The 23,048-nt window shown below is 36.4% G+C and overlaps 1 protein-coding gene across 12 annotated transcripts in view; it reads left to right on the top strand.

The window, feature by feature from the left end:
• Positions 1-23,048, top strand: part of CAST (calpastatin) — a 62,054-nt gene that overhangs the window by 31,159 nt on the left and 7,847 nt on the right. For 8 of the 12 annotated variants that reach the window (XM_085214468.1, XM_085214467.1, XM_085214470.1 and 5 more), the window contains 20 exons: positions 1,621-1,680; positions 6,602-6,649; positions 7,887-7,943; positions 8,054-8,170; positions 9,802-9,900; positions 10,378-10,479; positions 11,238-11,318; positions 11,415-11,468; positions 11,796-11,885; positions 12,065-12,160; positions 12,692-12,793; positions 14,265-14,348; positions 15,328-15,375; positions 17,892-17,996; positions 18,303-18,404; positions 19,958-20,059; positions 20,942-21,016; positions 21,780-21,827; positions 21,957-22,046; positions 22,602-22,700. In XM_085214468.1, coding sequence (XP_085070594.1) covers positions 1,621-1,680; positions 6,602-6,649; positions 7,887-7,943; positions 8,054-8,170; positions 9,802-9,900; positions 10,378-10,479; positions 11,238-11,318; positions 11,415-11,468; positions 11,796-11,885; positions 12,065-12,160; positions 12,692-12,793; positions 14,265-14,348; positions 15,328-15,375; positions 17,892-17,996; positions 18,303-18,404; positions 19,958-20,059; positions 20,942-21,016; positions 21,780-21,827; positions 21,957-22,046; positions 22,602-22,700 — 1,659 coding nt within the window. The remainder of the gene's footprint in view (positions 1-1,620; positions 1,681-6,601; positions 6,650-7,886; positions 7,944-8,053; positions 8,171-9,801; positions 9,901-10,377; positions 10,480-11,237; positions 11,319-11,414; positions 11,469-11,795; positions 11,886-12,064; positions 12,161-12,691; positions 12,794-14,264; positions 14,349-15,327; positions 15,376-17,891; positions 17,997-18,302; positions 18,405-19,957; positions 20,060-20,941; positions 21,017-21,779; positions 21,828-21,956; positions 22,047-22,601; positions 22,701-23,048) is intronic. The other 4 variants (XM_085214471.1, XM_085214469.1, XM_085214464.1 and 1 more) reach the window with 1 other exon arrangement.

Raw genomic sequence — 23,048 nt, forward strand, 5'->3', positions numbered from 1 at the left:
TTGCTTCTCGGTAGCAGCTGATGAGCAGCCATTTGTTAACTGCTTTCTATACCCTAGCTGTCAGTCAGCTGCTGCAGTGGTGGTGGATATCTGCAGGTCAGGGTGGTGCTACTGACCTTGATGAAGTTTTTCAGCGTGTTGCAGGAAGAAGGGTTGGTGTGGGAGTTTTTTGCAGGGGAGGAAGAGGCAAGGTTCCCATACATCATAAATAAATCATAAGTGCAGAAAACAGAGACGTGTCTTTGTGAAATGAACAGGTACTAGGATGACTAATACGAAGGTGTAGAGCAGATAACGTACTTATTAGTCATGTAGAAGGAATTTAGATTAATTTCATGGAGAAGGAGAAAAAAGAAAATGTGTTACAGAACAAAATAAGAAAAACAAGATTACTTGATGATGATAATACATAAAAAGATCATTTAGAAGCATTTGTTCCTCCTCCTGATATAGGAGGCTTAAAAAAATTCTTATGTACATCTCCACTCATACAAAAGTTCTCACCTATTATATAATTAGTCTTTATGTATATACATAAGTAGAACTGGAAATTATTTGCTTATAGTTCTGTAGTGTGGCAATTGCAGATTCTCTCCAGTGTATACTTAGAGTTGTTAAGCCTCTTACCAAGGTAAGAAAGGTATCAGATGTGTTACAAGGAAAAACACGCTGTAGTCATCATAGCATACCTTTTAAATTTTGTACATTTTATTATTATTGAGAAATTGTTATCCTGTAAAAAATATTACAAATTTCTGTGTGGAAATAGGAGGTCATTCCAAGAATGGAGGAGTTATGCAGCCTCTGAGTTCCTTCAGATTACATGTTTTAATGCAGTAAGAGGCATGGTAAGCATCTGAAGAAAATGAAATCTATGTATTTTTTTTTATTATTTGTGCTGTTCATTTAAATGCAAACTATGAACTCGTTGCTGCAATTGAGTTTGCAAATACAGCTTCAAGCAGAGAAACAGTAAACAGGATAGAGAGGTAGTATTGCATTTGTGTAAAGTATTGATGAGAGAATTAAAGTATTAATTTCTGGGCTGTAGAATTTGATACAGTTACTGAAGAAGTAAAACATCTGCTGTTGGGGATAACACTGGGGATAGCATTGCTGAAACTGGGAGAGTGGACTTTGTTGTTCATAGCTCTTTTGAATGGATTGCATGATATATGTGAACGCTTTTTAGTATGTGTTACATGTAAAATAATGACCCCTTCTTATCTTAAAAGGTTTGAGCTTCCAATTTAATGCTAAATTTTTTGTGTGACTAACTAGTAAATCCAAAAGCATAATTACTTTATGAAGAAATATGAAATGTGTAAGATCCCTGCATAGTAGGTTTAAGTTCAGTACAAGAGCAGAATTTGAGTTTGTTTTGATACTTGATATGAAATTTGTCTTCGGTGGATGTTGGGAAAAAAGTGTTGTTACAAGATCTGTTGTCAAAATCCTGCATAAACATATAGAAGAAATGCAAGCAAGGTAGAAGATGTAAAATCTAATTTTCAGCAACACTGTATTTTTTACTCCTGGCTGCTTATCTAATGGATTCTGGTTGCCTATACTTGCTGTATGGAAATATGTAGAATTTATTATTTGCTTTTTTTCTTTCAGAAGCAGTCTCCCTCTGCAGATGCTTCAAAACCACCCATTATGAAGCCATCTGAAGCAAAGGTACAGATTTCTGAGACATTCAGTCTTGTAGCTAAGCATTAGTACGTGAAGCAGTGGAATTTCTTTTTTCATACTTCGATGCTGACTAACTTTGCTTTGCATATTTCTTGTCTACAGCTTAGTTTCTTCACTAAAAAAATCTAAACGGTGCTGTACAAAGGACTTACGGGTTTTATGAAAACAGTGCCAAATTTTAGTGCAGTCATGCTTCATGACGTGCATATAGCTCCCCCCAGTGTAATTACAGTTTTATTCACCTAATGATAATTTCACAAATTGCATTTTCTTGTAAATCACCTATTGTTGGCTGACAGCATCCTTGCTTTTGTTCTTCGTACTTGTTTTCTGTCTTGTCTTCTGACTACAACTTCTTCAGTATAGAAGTTCAGTATAGCTGGATGACTAGGTCTTCTAACTAGTCATCCTTGTCATAGTAGATGGGCGTGCTTTTCTTGTTAAAGACAGCCAGCCTAACTTTTGCCTGTTTTCACCTAATGCAATTTATGAATATTTCAGGAAATGTTTAATGATGTTCTCCCACCATTTTTCCGTAATTATATCAAGAATCCAACAAAATTATAGACTACTAACCTAGACCAGCAACAGACTCTGTGATGGTGAAACTGAAGACTGTCTGCATCTTGTGTTAAATACAAAAAAATAATACTTAGAGTAGCAAGGTTTGAGCAGGTATCTGGATATAATCTTACCTAGCCCCTCAGTCAGAGCAGAGCCACCTAGGAAGCTTTCAGATGTCAAGACCTTCCAAACTCTAAGTACCTCTAAGTGTATTGATTGCGCAGCGTCTGTTGATAGCCAATTCTGGTGTTTCATCACCTTCATTATGATTGTTTTTTTTTTTTTTTTTTTTTAACCTTTTACTGAATTGGAAAATCCTTTGCTGTCTTTTCAGCGTACGCTTCTGAGGATAGTCTAGGTCCATCTTCTTTGTGTATGAAGCTAGCCGTTCAATTACCAGTGATCTTTTAAAACCCTTTCTCTACTTAAAATTTCAAGTAACTCAGAACAATGTGGTAAAATTTTAGACAGCTCTGTAAAGTGTTTACAAGATGAAACAGCAGCAGAGACATATACTTGAGCACTGACAAAAAAAAAAAAAGGCTGTCAAACACAAACCACTTCAAAATATAGTCCTGCATTTGCATGTGTAAGATAACAGATGTTTTCTTCTAATGCGTGTTATTAATGTCGTTTCACCTGCTGGGTGTGGCAAGTTACCTGCATTTTGACAGTGGACTTGTTTGGAGAGAAATAGTGTTACTAAATCTTAGTTTTCATTTCTAGTTTTGAATTTCTGGTAAACTAATTCCTTTCTAATTGGCCTGCTGTAAACAAGTCCTATTTCTTTTTCTTGGAATCCCTGTAGTGTACCACTATTCTTAAATATGTTCTGAACATCTCTTTAGCTTCCAGTTCTGCACGTGAATCCTTTGTCTTGAATTAGGCCTGTTTTCTGCTGCTCTGAGAAAGCTGTGGTTTACTGCACCTTGGGGTCTTTGTTTTTTTTTTTTTCCCAACCCATCTTTCTAGTATCTGGTCCCCCTGGTACTGACACAGTGCAGGTGGAAACAGGCAGTAGAAGGGGAGGTAGAACATCTTCTCAATAAGGGATTTTGGTCTGTGCTACGGCTTCAGTTTACAACACATAAGTAATTGTGACTGCTCGCAATTGACTAGATATTTGCCTTTGAATGTGTAGTCTCATACTAAGATAGAGAAAACACTGCCTTGACCTGCCTGGTAATAATTATTTGTTACTGGATTTGAACTTTGCTACTGCTGAAAGTGTATCTAAATAAGTATCTCTTTGTGTGAGCATTTTTTTATTCATGATCACATATTCAGTGTTTAGCATCCTCAGGTGTGTATGATCTTGAATCAGAGTATTGCTTACGTGAGTCCACATATATTTGGAAGTATTGAAATAGATAAACTTAGAATATGAGATGTACAGTTTAAAATATAAACAAGTATAACAAACAGTGTATACTCTACTATAAAAATAGATGAAGTAAAATACTACTTACAATATGCAAAAATAATAGCGTGTAGTTGCAAATAGCTAGGTTGCAAAGCTGAGAATTCATGTTCAATACTCTCCTTAAATATTGACAGAATTGCAAGCACTCTATTTTTTTTATTATTATTATTCTGAAAAAAAGGTGTGTTTAATATTCTGAAAATCATGTAAGAAAAACAGAAATTTGTGCTCTACTTCAGGTCTCAGGCATCCAGCAGGCAACATTCCCGCAGCAGAAAAAGTCAAACTATGCTTCTGTACCTCTGCTCTCACTTCTCTAACATTTCTTATATAAAGAGGATTATGCTGCTGAAGGTTGTCTCATGTCAGTTTCTCTGCTTTAGATATTACATAAATGTATCCAACCTGTTTGAGCCAAAACCTGAAAATTTATGATTGCTTTTCAGTGTAGGATGCCTGTGTCTTTGAGCTAGCCATACCATGGTCAAATAACAATAATGCACAAGTGGGAGTGCATAAAGTATGAACCTGTTAAGTATTGAGTTTAATCCGCATAGACATCAAAATAAAATCCAAAGGGGAGAAATCTGTGAGATTAGGTAACTATTACTGTTGTTTTTAATACTTACTTTTTCACCACTTTGTAGCACAGAAATTTGTTGATCCTGCTCTCTATCTGTGTTTTGTTTATCTTGTGTGGTATTGAATGTCATATAGTGATGTGCTGTGTTCTGTAGCTTCCAAACCTCTGCTCAGCTTGTGCCCAAGCATCTACACTTCTGCACATGTTCACATTTTCACAACCAAGTCTGTATGGTCCAGTGTATGGGTGTAAATACTACCATAACAAATGATAAACAAGTTTTGGCAGTTTCTTTATCTAGTCAGCTATCAAATATAAGCTAGGTATGTCTAAATGGTAATTAATGGTTGGCAGCTGAAATAGGGGAAGATTACAGGGCAACAAACAAATCTAAATTACAGGCTAATATAATGTTATTTGGTTGCTCACTGACTTTTAATAGGCTGATGGAAAAAACCAATGTGCTCTTTGTCTCTTAGCAACTTTAAATGTGCTCATAGTATTTATTAGGATAAAAGGAATAAAGAGAGTTTCTGTCTGAGGCTGTATTTCCTGAGTTCAAAAGCTGTCTTACTGCATGTGTATACGGTGCAATGACAAATACTCCAGGTGTATGTTTCTCCACAGTCTGGTCAGCTGTGGAGAGAGCATAGTCGTGAATAGGGGTAAAGGGGACAGTCAGCTGCCATGGCTCAGCTGCTATGAGCTGTTCTGCTCGCACCACTCTCTGGAGTTGTGCCCCGCAACTGCAGATTTCCTCTCTGGGTGACAGGGCAGGAATTTGGGCTCTGTTGCACATATATGGCCATGTAGGTCTCCACATCTGCTTTTAGATTTTTTGCACTTAGTGCTGTTTCTAGCAGTGACAGATTAAATTTTGCTTCCCTGAAACCATCTCCCCAGTTGATTCTGCAGTGAGCGCTTCTGAGTTTCACACTTATGGGAATTTCCTTCTCTTTGGTGTTCTCTGATGGCTTTCCAGAAACCACGCTGACTCTTCATTTGTTAATCATAGAGCAGTTAAAGTAACAACAGCAAAAGCAAAGTAGTGAGAAAGCTGTGATGAATCAGCTGGCACTTAGAATCACAGAATGGTTTGGGTTGGAAGGGACCTCAAAGCCCATACATTCCCACCTCCATGCCATGTGCAGGCTCCCCATCCCCTTCAGCTCAGGATGCCTAGGGCCCCATTCAACCTGGCCTTGAGGGATGGGGCACCACAGCTTCTCTGGGCAGCTGGACCAGGGCCTCATTACCCTCTGAGTAAAGAATTTCCTCCTAATATCTAACCTAAATCTCCCTTCTGTAAGTTTAAAACCATTCCCCCTTGTCACTGACATGCCCTTGTAAGAAGTTGTTCTGCAGCTTAGGCTCTGTAAAGGTACTAAAAGGCCACAGTGAGGCCTCCTGGAGTCTTCTCCAGGCTGAGCAAGCCCAACTCCCACAGCCTGTCTTTTCATGAGAAGTGCGCCGGCCTCTGACTATCTTTGTGGCTCTCCTCTGAACCTGTTCTAACATCTCCATGTATTTATTGTACTGGGGGTATCAGCCTGGATGCTCTGCTCCAGATGGGACGTCATGAGGGCAGCACAGAGAGGGACAATTCCCTCCCTCTCTCTGATGTAGCCCAGGATGCAGATGGCCTTCTGCAGATGCACACTGCTTTCTCACGTCCAGCTTTTTGTGTACCAGAGCCCTCAAGTCCTTCTCTGTAGGGCTGCTCTCATTGAGCTCTTGTCTGAGTCTGTACACATATCTGGGATTGCTCTAACCCAAGTGCAACACCCTGCATTTGGCCTTGTTGAATCACATATGGGCGTTTCTCAGGACTCCCCCGGTCCCTCTTTGTGACATTTCTTTCTTCCCACATGTTGACTGCGCCACTCCTCTTGGTGGTGTCTGCAAACCAGCGGAGGTTGCACTCGATCCTGCTGTCCATGTCACTGACAAAGACTTACACTTTAATTTTTCTTTCTTCCCATCATATAGAGCTATCTTTTGGCTTTTCAGTGCTCGTTCTTACTTGTTTCTGTTAGTATTAACTTAGAGCTTACCATACCTGAGGTGAATCATAGGAATCAATTCTGTAGCATGGTTTCAGAAAGTTTTCATACTTAAATTAATCTGTTTTGTTTGTTTATTGGCTTTGTAACCCCTCCTTTCACTCTTGGGTATGAGGAGTGTTTGTGTGTGCTTGTATACATTGACAGATCAGTGGAGTGAAAGTCAGAGCCAGAGCAGCATATGGTGCAAATCAGTCTAGTATTTCTCTTTAAATTAGCTCGCACATTAGAATATACTAATCTCTGTCTGAATATAAATTTGTTACATTTCAGTCCACATCAACAAGCCAAATAGAACCTGAGAAAACTGCACAGTTGAAGGTGAGTACTTAGCTTTCATTCTTAATAAGCTGTTGCACTTCATTTTTTGACTGACTTTGGAGTGATAGGATAAATTCTTAGCCACTACTTTGCTGCGTGAAACTGCTGAATGAGTAGTAACATACCTGTGTGCAAATGAGCTAGCTAGTGCTTTGTGGAAGCAGTCAGTATGCATTGTTGTTTTACAGCAGCTTAGAGGTCCATCTTACGCTTATTTAGCTGAAAGGTGGGCAGGAAAATGTGGAGAAAGCTGATGTTTGTATTTTTCCAGTTAGCAGCCTTGGGATATAGTTTCAAATTTGTTTGGGTATCAGTCCTGAAGTGTGGACTTCTTGTCTATCACTTGCTGTTGGGCATATTTATATGAAGAGAAACAAGCAGTAGGCCAAATAGACTTACTCATTGCAGGGAGGATTAACCTTAATTCATTTTTTTTCTGTACGATCTCCTTGTTTACCCTTCCCACCTCCCAGAAAGAAGTAATAAACCTGTCTTAGAAAAAAAAAAAAAACAAAACACAAGTATAAAATAGAAACAACCAATTCCCTTTCCCCAAAGCCATCCAACCCAAAGAGTCAGAGTTACTTCAGCCTTCGTTTGGAAAAACGGGCAGACTGTAATTGGTCAGAGAGATACAGTTTAGCAAGAGTATGTAAGAAAAGATAATTCACTTTTCAATTTGCAATAGTTGAAAATATAATTTAAAATAACACTTTTTTAAAGGATAGATGAGTATTAGAGAGTGGAATAAGCATGCTTTTCTACTTGCAGTACCTAGGTATGGCTATGCCTGTAATGGCTTCTCTAGATAAATACCTTAATGCAAATACAGTTTGAAAGATGAATCATCTCTGTTTCCTCTAAACTGCACTTGTGTGTCAGTAGAAGCATATTTTGTGCATAGCTGGCTAAAAATAAGAACCTCTTTAAAGACTGCCATTTTAAAAGTGTGCCTGTAATTATAGAGTCTTGCATCTTTTTTTTTTTTTTTTTTAAAACAAGCTATATAAAAGAAAGTATTTAAAGAATTGTCCACTTCAGAGGGTGTATTGGGCAGTAAGTACATTCTCCTCCCAGTCCAAATTTCTGAGTTTCAGTAGATGATAAGAATAAATCTTCTCATGTACTTCCGTTTAGTAAGAATGTTTATTTATAGATTTATTTACTTACTTACTGTAGATCATGTTCCCTGGCATTGACTTGTGGTAAATGATCATAAGTTTCTCTTTTATGACAGCCATCAAACTCTCAAAATAATCAACCAACTGAAGAGAAGCAAAAGGAATCCAGTGGTGTAAGTCATAATTGTCCCTCTCTGATACTTTTTACTTTTGTTTATTTATATATATGTAAATATATATATATGTATTCTCAATCTATTGATAATGGTTTTTCTCCATACAGGCAAAAAGCCCAATTGCACCTTCTGTGGTAACAGCTTTTAAACCAAAAAATACGGGAAAGGAAATTACAAGTCAAGCTGAGCGGCCTTCACAGGCAACCTCTGCAGACACAGCACAGGTATAGTAAAAGTAGCAGTCCAATATTTATTTTTTATGTTATGATAAAAGTTAGAATTCTACATCTAGATGGATTCTTATGCTGAACATTATGAAGCAAGATAGCCTCCAAAAGTCAAAATATAGGAAAAACTCAGAAACTGTATTAATTTTAAAGGTGCATATGAGAGGCTTCTTTTTGTGCCGTTATAAATTTGAGACACTAGAAATTTCAAATTCTACATGCTGATTAAAGTAGCCCCCTGGCTATACCAATTCCAGCTAACTCATGAGAGCATTAATGGATAAGGATTGGCTGCAGAGCAGATACAGCTTCAGTGACAAATAGTATTGGTAGTTTGTGCTTGTTTGGTAATCCTGATGCGTGTCCACTTTGTTACCCTCTCTGTACATCTGTTTACATTGCTTAACGCACTGTGACTTTTATTCAGGCAAGCAATATGAGGATTACTACAGCCGCAGCCCTGCTTAACTGTTTTCCTGTATGTTACATGCTTGGGACTCCTCAGTCCACACGGAAGCTTTTTGCAAGTTTCTTGCAGCTACATGGGAGCGATTGGTTCTTCAGTCTTTTCCCCTGCACCTTTATTACCAAAAGTGAACAGAAGGGACCATGTGATCAGTCATTAGGTGATTTAGGGCACTGTCAGTGTGGAACTTCTTTACCTGTGCAGTTTCAAGTGTATTTGAAGTAGCAGCGTTTAATCCAAATGCAGTGATCAGCAGGTTATATGTTTGCAGTAGGATAGGCCTAACTGCAAGGCTGTAGGAAAAAAATGTAGGAGGAGAAATGCTGGAAGAAGTTGAGGAGGTATCATTTCAGAGGGGCAAGTGGGGAAAATACTAGGGCAAAAATGTAAAGTCAGGATCTACATCTTTTGGTCTTCTCATCTGTGTATGTCTGGGTGACAACACCAGAGTACCATGAAGGACTCCTGCAACGTAGCATTTTCTTTTGTTTTTGTTTTTCACCGTAAATGTCAGCAGTGTAGAAGTCTAAAGTCTGTATTGATGTTGCTCCATTACTAAACTCTCTGTTACAATAAATAGACATCTTACACTTAATTATTTGAGCAGTATTTGCTGCTGGTTTTAACAATGTATTGAGAACCACCATATAGATGCAAACGAAAGCTTTAAAAAGAGGCTTGGAAGGGAAACCATAATCTTTTTACAATGCAAATTTCTTTTGCTGGCAAAAAAAAAAAAAAAAAGTTCATAAAATTGTGTGAGTTTTGCATGCAAGATCGTATTTTGTGCTGTGAGCAGCATGTCATTTCAGATTATTGCACGTAGATGGTGAGATCATTCTGCCAAAGCATCATTCTGCCAAAGTATTTGGATACTGTGGAGGTGCATATACCAGTTGCTGTATCCAAAATAAGTAGATGCTGTCTCTGAATTAAACATTCTCAGCTAGTCTGAGTATCTGCAAACTGCAGATATCCAGCTTCCAAACCCTTCAGACAGTGTGTGGAACTATTTTTTTTTTTTTATTGAAGTGTAGATAAAGAGGAACAATAGATATATGTGTCTGAGTACAATATCTGTTTCACTTTGTATTGTCTGTAGAATTTTTAGTACAGGGTCACATAGTGAAATGATCTCTTGATTCTTCTCTTATTTCTCCAGGCTAAGACTGAACAGACATCCACAGCAGATGGTGCAGGTGCAGTGGGTGCAGGTGCTGTTGCAAGTATGGTTGCTGCAGCTGATAAACCAAATACTGAGGTTGGTCAACACTAGTCCTAGAGAAGTGCTTCCATTGTAAATTGACTTCAGGGAATGTTTCTTTTTCTGAAACTTTCCTGTTTCAGAAAAAATAAATTTGTAATTTCTGAAGTACTGCTTTCTAGTAGTTATGGATTGTGGTGGAGGACTACTCCAGAACAGGTAGACAACTAATAGCACGGCATTTGCGTCCTGATCGATTTACAGTTATTTTTACCACAAGTAGTTTAAAATTAATTAATTTTTATTTCTCACTTACATTCGTACATGTATTTCAGCTAGTATATAAATGCAAAGATCTTGTTACTGACACTGGGATTGAGCTTAAGAAGAGCTTTTGTTGAAAATACTTTCAAATACTAGACCTACACAAAGAAACTTTCTGGTCTAGTTTCTAAAGTTTCTCCACAGATTCACCAGATTATTTTTTTCTTTCTATGGGATAGCATATTTTATAATACTCTGCTTATTTTTTAGCCTGCCATGGATGAATCAGCACTGGACAGCTTAATAGATACACTAGGTGGATCTGAAGAAGATGTGGCAACTAGACCAATTTACACTGGTCCGGAAATTACGGTATTTAACACTTTGTAGTTTTTGGAAAATTCATCTCTAAGATAAGTCTGCAGTTGCTCACCAGTATAGTGATGCAGTAATTGTTACTTTGATCTGCTAAGAGGCATAATAGAGTTTAAACAGCTGTATTCTAGTGGTTTTCAGTAATAGAGAAATGGTATAATTATGTGTATATTGCAGCAGGACATGGTTAAGTAAGTGACAATAAAGTTGCTTTTTGAATTGTCTTCTAACCATGGTCTTCCAGCACATTTACAAAAGGCATTAGTGGATGTGTAAGAGAACAATAAAGAGTCTAGGAGCTTTCATATCTACTTACAAGAGAGTAAAATATTGAGAATTCGAGGAAGAATGCATATTTTCAGAGTTAAAATAGGAGAGTCATATAAGGACAATTAAGATTACAAGTCTAATTCAGTACTCATCCAAAACAAACAAGTTGGGATTAGTAAATATCTAAAATTCACATGTAGAGTAATATATTCTTTGATATCTTTAAATGACTTTATTCCAGAAATAATCTAGCAGAGTTCTGCTAGATGACATACACAGCTGAAACTATTTGATATACATATGCATGACAGTAGATTCTGAAAGATATTATATAGCTGTTTTTTAGTATTGGTCCTGTGATCTAGCCAATGCTTTTATTTTCTTTCAAAAAATGTCACTGTAGATAGATAAGAAAACTTAGAAATTATAAATTCATTTCAGTAAACAGTAGTATAAAAACATTGATGTGTACATTCTTTTCAAAGGAAAATATTTCTTCAGAATACTTGGAAGAACTGGGTAAACGAGAAGGTAGTCTCCCTCCAGATTACCTTGCATTATTGAAGGTTTGTGAGATAACAAAACACACAATTCTTTGTCTATTTTCTTTCTTTCTGTATGTTTTTATTTCCCATTTACTACAAGATTAATTCTCCTTCTAGAGCAAAGTGGATGGCAAAGATGGAGGCCTACCAAAAGTAGATGAACTTTCTGAAGTAAGTCCTTCTTTATGTGTGTATTACAAGGTGAAAATAACCCAGTTATCATAGGATTCCTTGGAAAATTAAAATCTTGTATGTCTTCCAGTAATACCAGGAAATGGGATTGGCCTGTAGGCTGTCAGATAACATAGATACAGATAAAACTAAGAACTGAGCACAGGAATTTTTTGTTTCTTTGCTTATGTACTTTTTAATAAAGAGGTAGGAATTGACAGAAACTGAATCAAGTCACATAAATGCTTTCAAAGGTATTGGATATAATAATAATAAAGGGATATTTGAACTTCACTAATCATAACCTGCTTTTCGAAATTTATTCAGAAACCAATGACAGATGATGAGCTTGCAGATGCCCTGTCATCTGACTTTACCTGTGGTATTGCTGCTGCTGAAGAAAAGAAGACAACAGAGGTATTGACTTTTTTTTTTTGTGTCCACCATGCAATCTTCTGTTGTAGTGAAATACTTCTGTTATCATAATGCTTTACTCTAAAATAATGTTGACAGTTTTCCCTTCCTTTTATTTTTGAAAAATATTTTTGTAAATTTGGCTGTGACTAAATCCCTCTCATTGTGCTCTCACGCTGAAGAAACAAACTAAGGAAGGAGAAATCATACAAGCACAAGCAGCAAGTTCAGTGAAGACTTCAGTTCCTCCTAAAGAGAAGAAAACAAAATCAAAAGAGGTATAAAGGTCTATCTTTTGACTAGTCAACCTCTAATGAAAATTTCAGTGTCTTTGTCTTATAAAGATACTTGTCATCCTCATTTTAGTTGAAAATCCTGCTTAGCCAAGAAAGTAAGGAAATGTTAGGAATTCTGATGGTGCAGATTATCTAGCATTTGAAAGATCTGGTCTTGATGGATAAGATTGTTCCTGTTGTCTGTAGAATGACTCTTATTTTGACTGGAGGAGTAAAGAAAATTTTCTTACCTGTTTTAAACTGTGTTTAAAATCTGGATGTGATTTTGTTTTCTAGCATTTTACAAACTCTTCATTTTTTTTTTTTAATTTAGGGAGAATGTTACCTTATTTTTTTTTCTCCAAAATTTGCCGTATGCTTCAATGTGATGTTACAAAAATCAAATGTAACAAAGTCAGAATGATCAGTGTGGACATTTTGGTGTGGACATCACCAGCAAAGTACAGCAAAATGTTTCCGTTTTTGTCCATTTAAAGAAATAACAAAAAAATCTGCATATTTTCGTAAATACAGGAAATCAGAGAGGATGCAATGGAAGCTCTTATGGCTACTATTGGTGGACCTGAACCTGAACCCGAACCAGAAGATGTTAGCACTATTGTGGAGGTGTCAGAGGTATTATCTTGCTCCATTAAAAAGCAAAAAAAATGTCTCTTTTGGAATCTTAGATCCTTTTTGTTAGATATTGTACAAATACGTTAAATAATAGCAAAGCAACTTTCATGCCATAAGCCTAAGGAATGTCTGAGTCCAGTTTGGTTTGGAAAATTTAGAAATTACACAGTCCCAAGTGGAATGAGGTAGAATATCATGTGACATTCTGGAAAATTAAAGAATTTTCTTTTTTGACTATATAGATATCATACCTTTCTTTGTGTTAGCTGTAGTTCCTCTCTTTTGTTCCCAGCACACCAGGGTTCAATTAATACTAGACCTTTGCTTTGCATATATTGCTTGTTTGATTACTTTTTAATAAATCCTTTTGATGTTTTGCGAGATGTTTTCCTTCATCCACCAAATTCCATTGTCTTTATAATCTGAGTCTTGCCTTTAGTGTGTCTTCTCAGTCTTTTTTTTTTCCTTTAACAGTAAGATTTCTGCAGTAGCCATATTTTGCATGTTGTACTTTGACTTTTTATTCAGTTTTGCAACTCTGTTTATATCGCCACTAGTAATAATTTCTTCCTTCCATCTTCACTTACAGCTCAAAGCAGGCAAATGACAGGGAAATAGCAGAAATATAATTTTTGCTGACAAGATATCTCAGAGTATAATTTTGACAAACAAGAGCATGTTGTATTACAGCTTGAGTCTGGGCCTACATATATGTTGGTGGATGCATTACTTCATGAAGAAGGTCCAGAGAGTGAAAAACTGTGTTTAAGTAGCTGATGACAAATTGCATTTTGTATTGTCAGTGTGATGCAATCCAAGGGAACTTAGGGACTTATTACTTCCGAAAAGGTCTAAAAGTACTGGCTATGAATTTACAGTTCTGAACAGTAGCTGGAGTTTTATCTGTTTAAAAAACAAACAGAACATTCCTTTTTATGGTATTGATTCTTATTTTTTTCGCAAAAACTGGATAAGAATAAATTGAGGAATTCACAGTATCTATGGCATTTCAGTATCTGATGGGGGTCTATAGGAAAGAAGCGGACAAACTCTTCAGCGGGATCTGTTGTGATAGGACAAGGGGGAAATGGTTTAAGCTAAAAGATTAAGACTTTTAGTATAAGAAGAAAGGGGTTTTTTTGTAGTAATCATGGTGCAGTACTGGCACAGGTTGCCTAGGGAGGCAGTGGTTGCATTGTCCCTAGAGATACAGTCAGACTGGATGGCGCTTTGAGCAACTGATTGAGCTGTAGGTGTCCCTGTTTGTTGCAGGGAGCTGTACAAGGGACCTTTAGACTTAATGTGTCTTAAAACTCAAACAATTCTATGATTCTATGAACTTGAATATTTTGATATACAGAATATTTTTAACTGATGCTAGTATTTCTTTGACTGAACAATCATGATAGTGATGTTGAATGTATGATATGTTTTTGTTTCTCTAAGTATTTTTTGTACTTTCTTTTTTCAGGCAAAAGCTAAAGAGAAAAAAGAAAAAAAGGCTGGAGAACATGATGATACAATACCTCCAGAATACAGGCTAACTCCAGAGCTGGTAAGTTTTTAAAAGACTCCTTTGCTGTGTAAATAGGACAGTTGCCTGTAACACATTTTTTGGTCACAGTAGGGACAGAACGTGTGGAAAACAAGCTGTAGTAATGTATTCAACCAGTGGCTTTACCTTCTAGATAATTCTTGTGTCTCTACTCTCCTTCCTTTCCTTTAAAAGCATGACTAAATTTTTTAGACGTCCTCAGGAAAGATAGGATCATCCCAGCTCACATGTTCCGTCCTGAAGAGTGGTGTGATTTGTTTCTGATATTCAGCGTCAGTGTTGAAAAACTGCTCTTGGGTACCCATTTTCAGTGTAGTCTTGAACTACTAATATAAAACAGTATGGAAACTACTTCTTCAGGTTGGAAATCAAAGTAATGGAGATTTGCTCACAGTTAAGAAAACCAGTAGTAGAACTGAGATTTGTTTTCAGTGTAGTTCAATTTCACTTACAGAACTGATTTTTTTTTTGTTGTTTTTGTTTTTTTATGTTTATTAGAATTATTGACATTAACGAATTGGTATGTGAACTGTCGCTTGTGGAGCTGTATGTTTACGTTCTATTTTGAGTGGAGCACTTTAACCCCTTAATTAGAGATTTCAAGGCTGTCTAGCCAGCAATGTGGAGTATAATGCCTTCTTAGCACAAGTGAAGAAGTTTGTCTTTTGCACTCAGAAATTTCCTTTCTACTAGATTAATTTCTGCTGTTTTGCTATAGAATTCGTTCATACTGATAGGAATGAACACTTATTTTCAGTTTCTTGGGCCATTTTTATTGTGTTGACAGCCCAATATATATATATATATATATATTTAATCTGCTAACCTAGTGATGTAAGAGCTGCCTCTTTTTAGGGGAATGCCTGTGACTGTGTCACTGATTTTAGTCTGGTTATCTCATATTATTATTTTGAGGTGACTGTGGAATATGGAATTACTTCTTGCAATATTGGAAAATACTTGCTTTTTTTACTTTCAGGATAAAGATGGAAAACCAGTACTCCCAAAGCCTGAAGAAAAACCTAAGGTTAGAAAACTGACAATAATGTAGGAGTGTGAATAGATACCTTGTTTTTTTCCCCCTTCTGTCATTATATCTTTCTATGCCATTATGTAAGTCTCTAGATTTGTTTGTGTCTTTAATTCCTTGCACAAAAATCACTGATCTGAAGAGTCAAGTGGAAGTCATTTTTACTGAAATTTACTGGCTGTGAATGAGGAGATCAAAGTAAGAAAAAGATCTAGAGGTTACTTAGGTATTAAAGAGTTACAGAAGTAACTGTTAACACAAAGAAAAGCTTTTGTAAAGAAATAGTATAAGGTATCCTCTAAAAGTCTGTTGAAGCAATTGAAATACAGATAGAGGAAAAGTAGGAAAGTCAGTGTTTTCTTGACAGTCATCAAATACAAGGTAATATAACTGGAAGGAGGTAAAAAGGTGCTGCAGACATTTTCCTAAATAAAGAGATCAACTTGGACTTCTGAAGAAGGATTTCTATTATGGCTTAGAAAGTGTAAGACAAATTGAATGGATTAAATAAAAAGTTTAATGGCTACTTGAAAAAGTACAAGAAGGAAAGCAAAAAAAAAAAGTAGAAAAAGAAAAGGAACTGAAAATAAAGGAACTGAAATATGATGACTTAAAGAGTGATGCCAAAATATCTGTGCTGGAATTGGAAAAGTACAGTTAACCTTCATTCTTCTGAAATGAGTGTGAAGATCAGGACCAATCTAAATGAAAATGAAACAGTGCTTTTGTAATGGAAATGTGAATTAATTTTTAGTATTCAAGCTTGAAACATGGAGGAAGACAAGGACAGTAATGAAAAGACTTCACATTTCTATAAATTTGTGTCTGTCAAATCTTATATATTCAGCCATCTGGATGGGTGATGTGTGAGAGCTGCACGGAGGAATACCTGACAAACATGTCACAAGGGAAAAAAGAGAAGGCTTTGAGGGAACTAGAACTGATGTTAGGAGACAAGTTCTCTTGTTTCACAAGGAGCACAAGGAAAAACATGCCTAGAAAAAAAAATGCTCCAAAACAGGAACACAGTACAAATTAAAGGAGGCTGATCTATAGTATGAATGAGGTCCAGTACCAAAGGAAAACAGGATGTCCTATAGCAAAAGAATGATATTTTTAACAGAAAGATAAGTATTCCTGTGCTCTTATACCTTTCTCAATCTGAGATACAATTATAATTGAATATTTGACATATCAGGTGTATGTATGTTTCATGTGTTTTTTCTTTTTTTTCTTTTTTTCCCCTCTGCATTATGTCCCAATTTGTAATTTGAAGAAGTCATATTTTCAGCAAGTCATATTTGCCAGTATTCCCATGGTGTCATCAGTAATTTAGATCTATGAAATCAAAAGCAACAAAATAAAAATAATTTGTCACTAGCTGACTAATCTTCAAATCACTTAGCATCTCATCCTCAATTCCTGCGAATTGCAGAGTCAGTTATTTTCATGATTTCAGCTGGACTTATAGTAGGTAGGGTCTTCTTTTTGCGTGCCCTTAGCCTCATGTGGTATGATTACTTTTGTGGAAAAAAAAGTTGATTTTCCTAAATCCTTTTTTGAGGTAGCAGTTTAGAGAGTGAGTCAGTAGTTATGAAAGGAGAAACTTTTCGTGATTAAATATTTTAGAAATAATTAGGGAAACTGACCAACAAAAGAAACACTGTGAAAGGGAAAAAGATAAGAGTCTCCTTTAGGAATATCATAATACGTATTATGAACTTAATCAAATTAGTCTTTATTAAATGAATTTCACATAGCAATTTAATGGTTATCACTGATATTAAATCAGCTGACGTTTGGTATTATAAACATAAAAGCTGGAAGGATCACAGGAGCATTTGTAATAGATCACAGAACTACCTGGATCACAGAGTACTAAATCACATAGTATTAACAAATTCTAATAGTTTGCAGAGCAAGGAAATAAAGCTGCAATTTATTCACTTTTTCCTGGAGTATTCATAGGGAAGACATGGAGTGTCAGCAGTCACTGCATGAGCTGAAAACTTATAAGTGACACAGCCTCTGAGGGAACTGTACTCCGTCCTCTGCTGTGGAAAAAAAAAAATTAAAATGCAAAAATCATAACCTGATGCTGCCGCTTTCCAAAACCTCTATATAGTTTGTACTTTAAATACTGGAAGAGCATGGCATGGATATAGTAAAATATCAGTGTTCTGTTTTTTTTCTAGTGAGAAAGTTGCATTTTCATGTCAGTAGCCCAGTAAACTGTATTGAACATAATGTTCCCTAAATTTTGCACGCAACATCCTCTACAGTTACGTTATCCTTTAATATCAAGGAAGCTGACTCATTCTGATTTTTCTTGTTGTTGGGTTTATTTTTTTAGTTCCTTGCACTATAAAATTCATGATGTTTTTTGGATGTAAATGTCAGAGGTTATTTTGGTATTGGCTACAGAGGTTTGTCTGCTTTCTGAAAACCTGAAGTATAATTCATGAATAATAGGCAGTGAGTCACCCATACCACGCATGTCCTTTTTTTTGCAGCCTTTGAGTGAATCTGACCTTGTTGATGAATTTTCAAAAGACTTTGCCAGCCCTGCACAGCCTACAGTACAATCCAAACCATCAAAGTCCAGCAGCACATCCAAAGTAAGTCTAGTTAACTGAAAATGCTAACAGTAAATGACTGTTAAGACTGGATAGTGCTGCTTGTTCATTCAAGAAAAAATATTTTCATTTCTTTGTTATTTCTCTGTGGCCTTCAGTGGAACATACAGTATGTCAACTCTGTTTGGCAGTTAGTCTTTAATTGAAGGGCATCTAGCTTTAAATTTGGACTCTTTTTCTCCCTCATTTTGTAACTGTATTTTTAAAAAGCAAAACAAAACACTTAATAGATATGTTTGGTGTTTCTGAGCATGTTCAGTAAAATGCAGTGCAACTTTTCTGTTTCAGAAGCCATCAGCTCCTGCATCTGCAAAAACTGCAAAGGATGAAGTAGTCCCTCGTGCCACAGCTTGTTCTGTGCAGTCTTCAGCTCCAACATCTGTGTCTTCTGTGAGTAGTTAGAACTAAAGGCAACCTCACCATTCTCATGGTGAAGAATTTCTTTCCAATATTTCATTTAAATACTGTCTTTTAGTTAAAGCCATTATACCCTGCCAATTCCTTATCCACGAGTAACCCATTTGTCAAATCCCCATCTCATCAATTGAGAGACAAGAATGTTGTGAGGGATAGTGTTAGATGCCTTGCACAAGTCAGATAAATGACATCAGTTGCTCTTCCCTTACCTGCCAATACTCCTACCCCATCCATCATGGAAGATCATGAACTTTGACAGGCCCAATTTGCCTTTACTTAAGCAATGTTGGTTGTTAACAGTAAACTCTGTTTTTCCATGCGTAATTTCTGGTAAGATCTGCTCCATGATCTTGTTGGGCATGGAGATGAGGCTGACTGACTTTAAGTTTCCTGGGTTTTTCTTTTTTCCATTTTCAGGAATGGGGACTATCCATTTCAACAATCTCAGTGGGGGTTCAGTTCACTGAACTACCATAATTCCTCAAATATGGTTTAACAACTTTATCCACAAGTTCCCTCAGGATCTGCAGATGCACCTCGTCAAATCCTGTGGCCTTGTACCCCTTCAGGTTCATTAGATGGTCTCAGGCCTGCTCATCTGCAATAAGTAGTACTTCATTTTTCCAGTCCTTACCTTTGGATTCTGCAGTCTGACTAGAACACTTGCCAGGGAAAATGAGGCAAATAAGTCATTGAGCCTCCAATGTATCTCAAGTAACCAAGTCTTCTGTTTTGTCCATCCAAGAGAAGGCTCACATTTTACTTAGTCTCCCTTTAATCACTGATGTACTTATAGCAAGGCTTTCTCATTGTCTTTGATGTCCCTTGCCAAATTTGCTTTCAGGGCTTCAGCTTTTCCAGTCTGATCCCTCGATGTTTGGACAGTGTCTCTGTATTTCTCTCAGGTTAGCCATCCTTGCTTTCAATCTCTTCAGACTTCTTTTTTGAGTTTGAATTCGGCAAGATTTCCTTGTTCATCCTTTAATATTCACCCATAAGCTCTCAGTCAGTTTCTGTCTACCCCCAGGCAGAGTTCCATGCACCCTGGATGGTCTTTGACATTAAAGGAAACACTCCCTCCTCATCTTCCCTGTTTACCCTTCCCGGGGAGCCTTCATCTTTCCATTACAACGCTCAAGTCATGTGAGCCACTTATCCATGATGCCAGGAAGAGCATAGCCCTACGAATGTGATGTGCATTTGCATGGAGTCATTTGGGTTTGGCTCCTGATGAAGTTATCTTATTGGCTGGAGAGGATTGTGGTGCATGTCAGACTTAACTGGGAAGGTCAACAGGGAAGTTCTTAACAGTAATTTGAACTGACAGTTCTTGTGGTTTGCTCTAGCCCCAGTGCTATTAAAGGGATGCTGCTAGTGAATTTAATAAATATTTAGGGAAGAAGAGATTATACAGCAGTAGAATTCAGTAATGTGTGTCTGGCAGTTATAGTATATGAGGAGTTTTCTTCAGCTGCAGTGGAATTCCAAACACGTAATTATGTTCTGCTGTATCAATACGCTTGCAGGCTGGTCATGTAGCTGATGAAGCACTAGAAGCCTTGTCCAGTGGTCTAGGAAAGAGGGAGGCTGATCCAGAAGAAAAGAAACCTGCTGTGGACAAAGTTAAGGTAGAAAAATATTCAGACCTCAAAAAATGCTTTGTTGGTATACATATCTTCATTGTTTCTGTATTTCCACAGGCTAAACTAGTTGGAGGAGTACTCACACTTTTTAAAAAAAGAATATTTACTTGTGAAACAAGTTGTGTTTTGATTAGGAAATTCTAGTAGGATTTGAATACAGTGAGTACTTTGTCGTTGTGCCTGTTGGTAGTATTCATCTTTTGTCAGCTTCTGAAAACTGCTTTTGCTTGTGCATTACTGCAGAAAAAAAGCAGATGTAATGTGTGCGTTGGAGTTGACATATAGTTTAGTCCTTTTCTGAAAAGAACATTTATGATGAGTTGTTTAAATTATGAATGTCACTGTGAGCCAAGTGCTAATGAATGTAGCCAAAAGGAGAGAGCAACTCTTCTGGTGTGCTAGGACTGTGTCAAACAGAATTTTTTAAGGTTCATGTGACTGTGATTTCTTCCTTATCATCTTCCTGTACAATTTGTACTGGGAGTAGTCCTTCATGGATTTGGCTGATCATTCTCTGCTTAGGCTACATGCAGTCAGGTAGTTGCTGAATGCATTTTAAACAAAGTGAGGAATTTTGGCTCAGATGTACACTGCTGTTATGTTATTGATTCATACTTGCCCATTTACTTAACTCTGCTGATCTTCATTGAGGTATGTGGAGCTTCTCCTAGTAGAAAGAAACACAAAGATAGATAAAGCCTTTTTGAAGGGCTCTTTGAATTTGAATGAGATTTTTTCATCTAGCTTTTGTATTGCATTAGAAAGATTGATATGAATCAGTAAACTGAAGACACTGAAAAGTTGTGTATTTGAATTTCTGTTGAGATGTGACAGTTTGTTTTTATTAATTTTATTTTGCCTTCAAAGGAGAAAACCAAACAGAAAGAACACAAAGAAGGTGAAGAAACAATTCCTCCAGAGTACAGATCAACAGATGAAAAAGTAATAAATTTAATGTTCTATTTTAGTCTTACCTTTCATTCCTCAATTCACATGGATTAAACTGAAACTGTATTTCATTTTGGTATGTTTACTTAAGGCAGTTTTACACTATGTGAAAGTCATGGTTTGTAATTCCTGCATTATCTGTCATCCTTCATTAGATGCCTCCATAGGAACTGAAATGGTTTACATGCAAGTGCCTGCGTATGAGTAATTTTGTTTGAGATTAGTATGCTGGAGTCTTTCATCATACTGTAAAATTTAATAAGTCATGACTAGTTAAAACTGTTCTTAAAACATTCCACAAAACAACAGAGGTCAAGCAGATATTTTTACAGACAACACCACACAACTCATTTGATACAAATGCGTTGCCTACATATAGCCAAGTCTTGCCCATTACTTGCCACAGGTATCAGTTTGACACTGCCTTTCTTGACTCTTCATTCACCAGTATTGATAGAAAGATGGAAGTTGAGATCTTATTTAATTCTGCTACTTACTTTCCATAAAAACAGAAAATTAGAGAAGCTCAGAATCCACACAGTGAATAACTTTTAAGTACTCATTATGTTTTTAAGTTTCAGGACCTTGATTTTTCAGATGACGCTTTGGGTAACAGAAGTAAAACCTAGAAATTGCTAGTTAGATCCTTTTCTTTGGTAGTACTATTTGTCAGTAAGTAAATTCTGTCAGACTTCTCATATTGCATGGTCATTTAAGGAACTGCTTAATTTAACTTAAGGGAATTTTTCTTTTGTAGGATAAAGATGGAAGACCACTGTTAATAAAACCTGAAGAAAAGTCCCAGGTAAAGTGAATATTTACGTATTTAGAGGACTGTTTCATTCATTAATGGCTTACTCAAACATTTGTAAGATTTGCTAGTGTTGAGTTTTGTAATAGACCTGCTGATATTTTTTGTCCTTTTCAATGATAGCCTATGAGTGAAAACGATCTGTTAGAAGGTTTGACAGAAGGATTTTCTCCAGCCCAATCTGCACCATTACCTACACAAACTGTAAGAAAGGTGAGTATATTCATCTTCTAAAGATGTATTTTCAAATAATTTCGGTAAACTTTTATTTTTTCCCTTAATTTTTATGCAAATATTCATGAGTAATTAAATTTTAATCCTGTAGCAGGAAATTAGTGGAATAGAAAGCAGGACTTCAATAGTAAGAAAAAAGCTGGACGAGTTAACTTTTGCATCTTTTTACCAGTTGTGTGCATATATAGTGCTTTTAGTAGAGACTTCTGAAAATGGTACTTGATGATATAGATGGGCTTGGTGAAATCTTACCTACTCTTAGGTTTTATGAAACCTGCCTTTGACTTAAATAAGCCAGACTTTAACCCAATAGCTGAGATGGAAGATTGAACATGAACAAGCTAAGATGCAAAACACCTACATTCTGCACACAAGAAGACATTTCAATCTAAAATAAGTCAAGCTTTAAAAAAGAAGAAGAAAAAGGAAGCCTTTTAAGAGTGATGTGGGCATTGCATTTCAAATGTGTCTAATTTTGATAAATATTTTTCTCTTACTCGTCTTTATTAGTAATGAGGCTGTGTCTTGTTTCAGAAAACTAAATCGGGTAAAAAAACTGCAGATTCTTCAGATGTTATCTCTGCTTCTACAATTTCCTCAGTGCACTCAGCAGCTCCTCTTGCTTCTACGTCGGTAAGCAACATTTTCTTTAGATCCTGCTTTCAGACAAGAAATTGATGAGTGGAGTTTGGAGTGTCATAAGGCCAGTTTTACCACTGAAGGCTGTTGTAAAGTTAAATCATTAATTGTTAATAATGGTTATTGAGATTCAAAAAATGTTTTTTCCTCTGGAATAAAGAGTTTGAAGTGTTCTGGACATTTTGTGTTTGACTGCCCTTGAGGACTGTTCTGTCTGTTTTATCTGAATATTGTTGTATTTCATTTTGTTCTTGAAAACTCCTTGCCTATTCTTAGAAAACCAGATGATCATCTCATGCTGATTCCTTGAGAACTACAGAGGATATCAGTGGGATTTGGCAT

The sequence above is a fragment of the Meleagris gallopavo genome, chromosome Z, assembly GCF_905368555.1.
Source record: "Meleagris gallopavo chromosome Z, MGAL_WU_HG_1.1, whole genome shotgun sequence".
Lineage (NCBI taxonomy): Eukaryota > Metazoa > Chordata > Aves > Galliformes > Phasianidae > Meleagris > Meleagris gallopavo.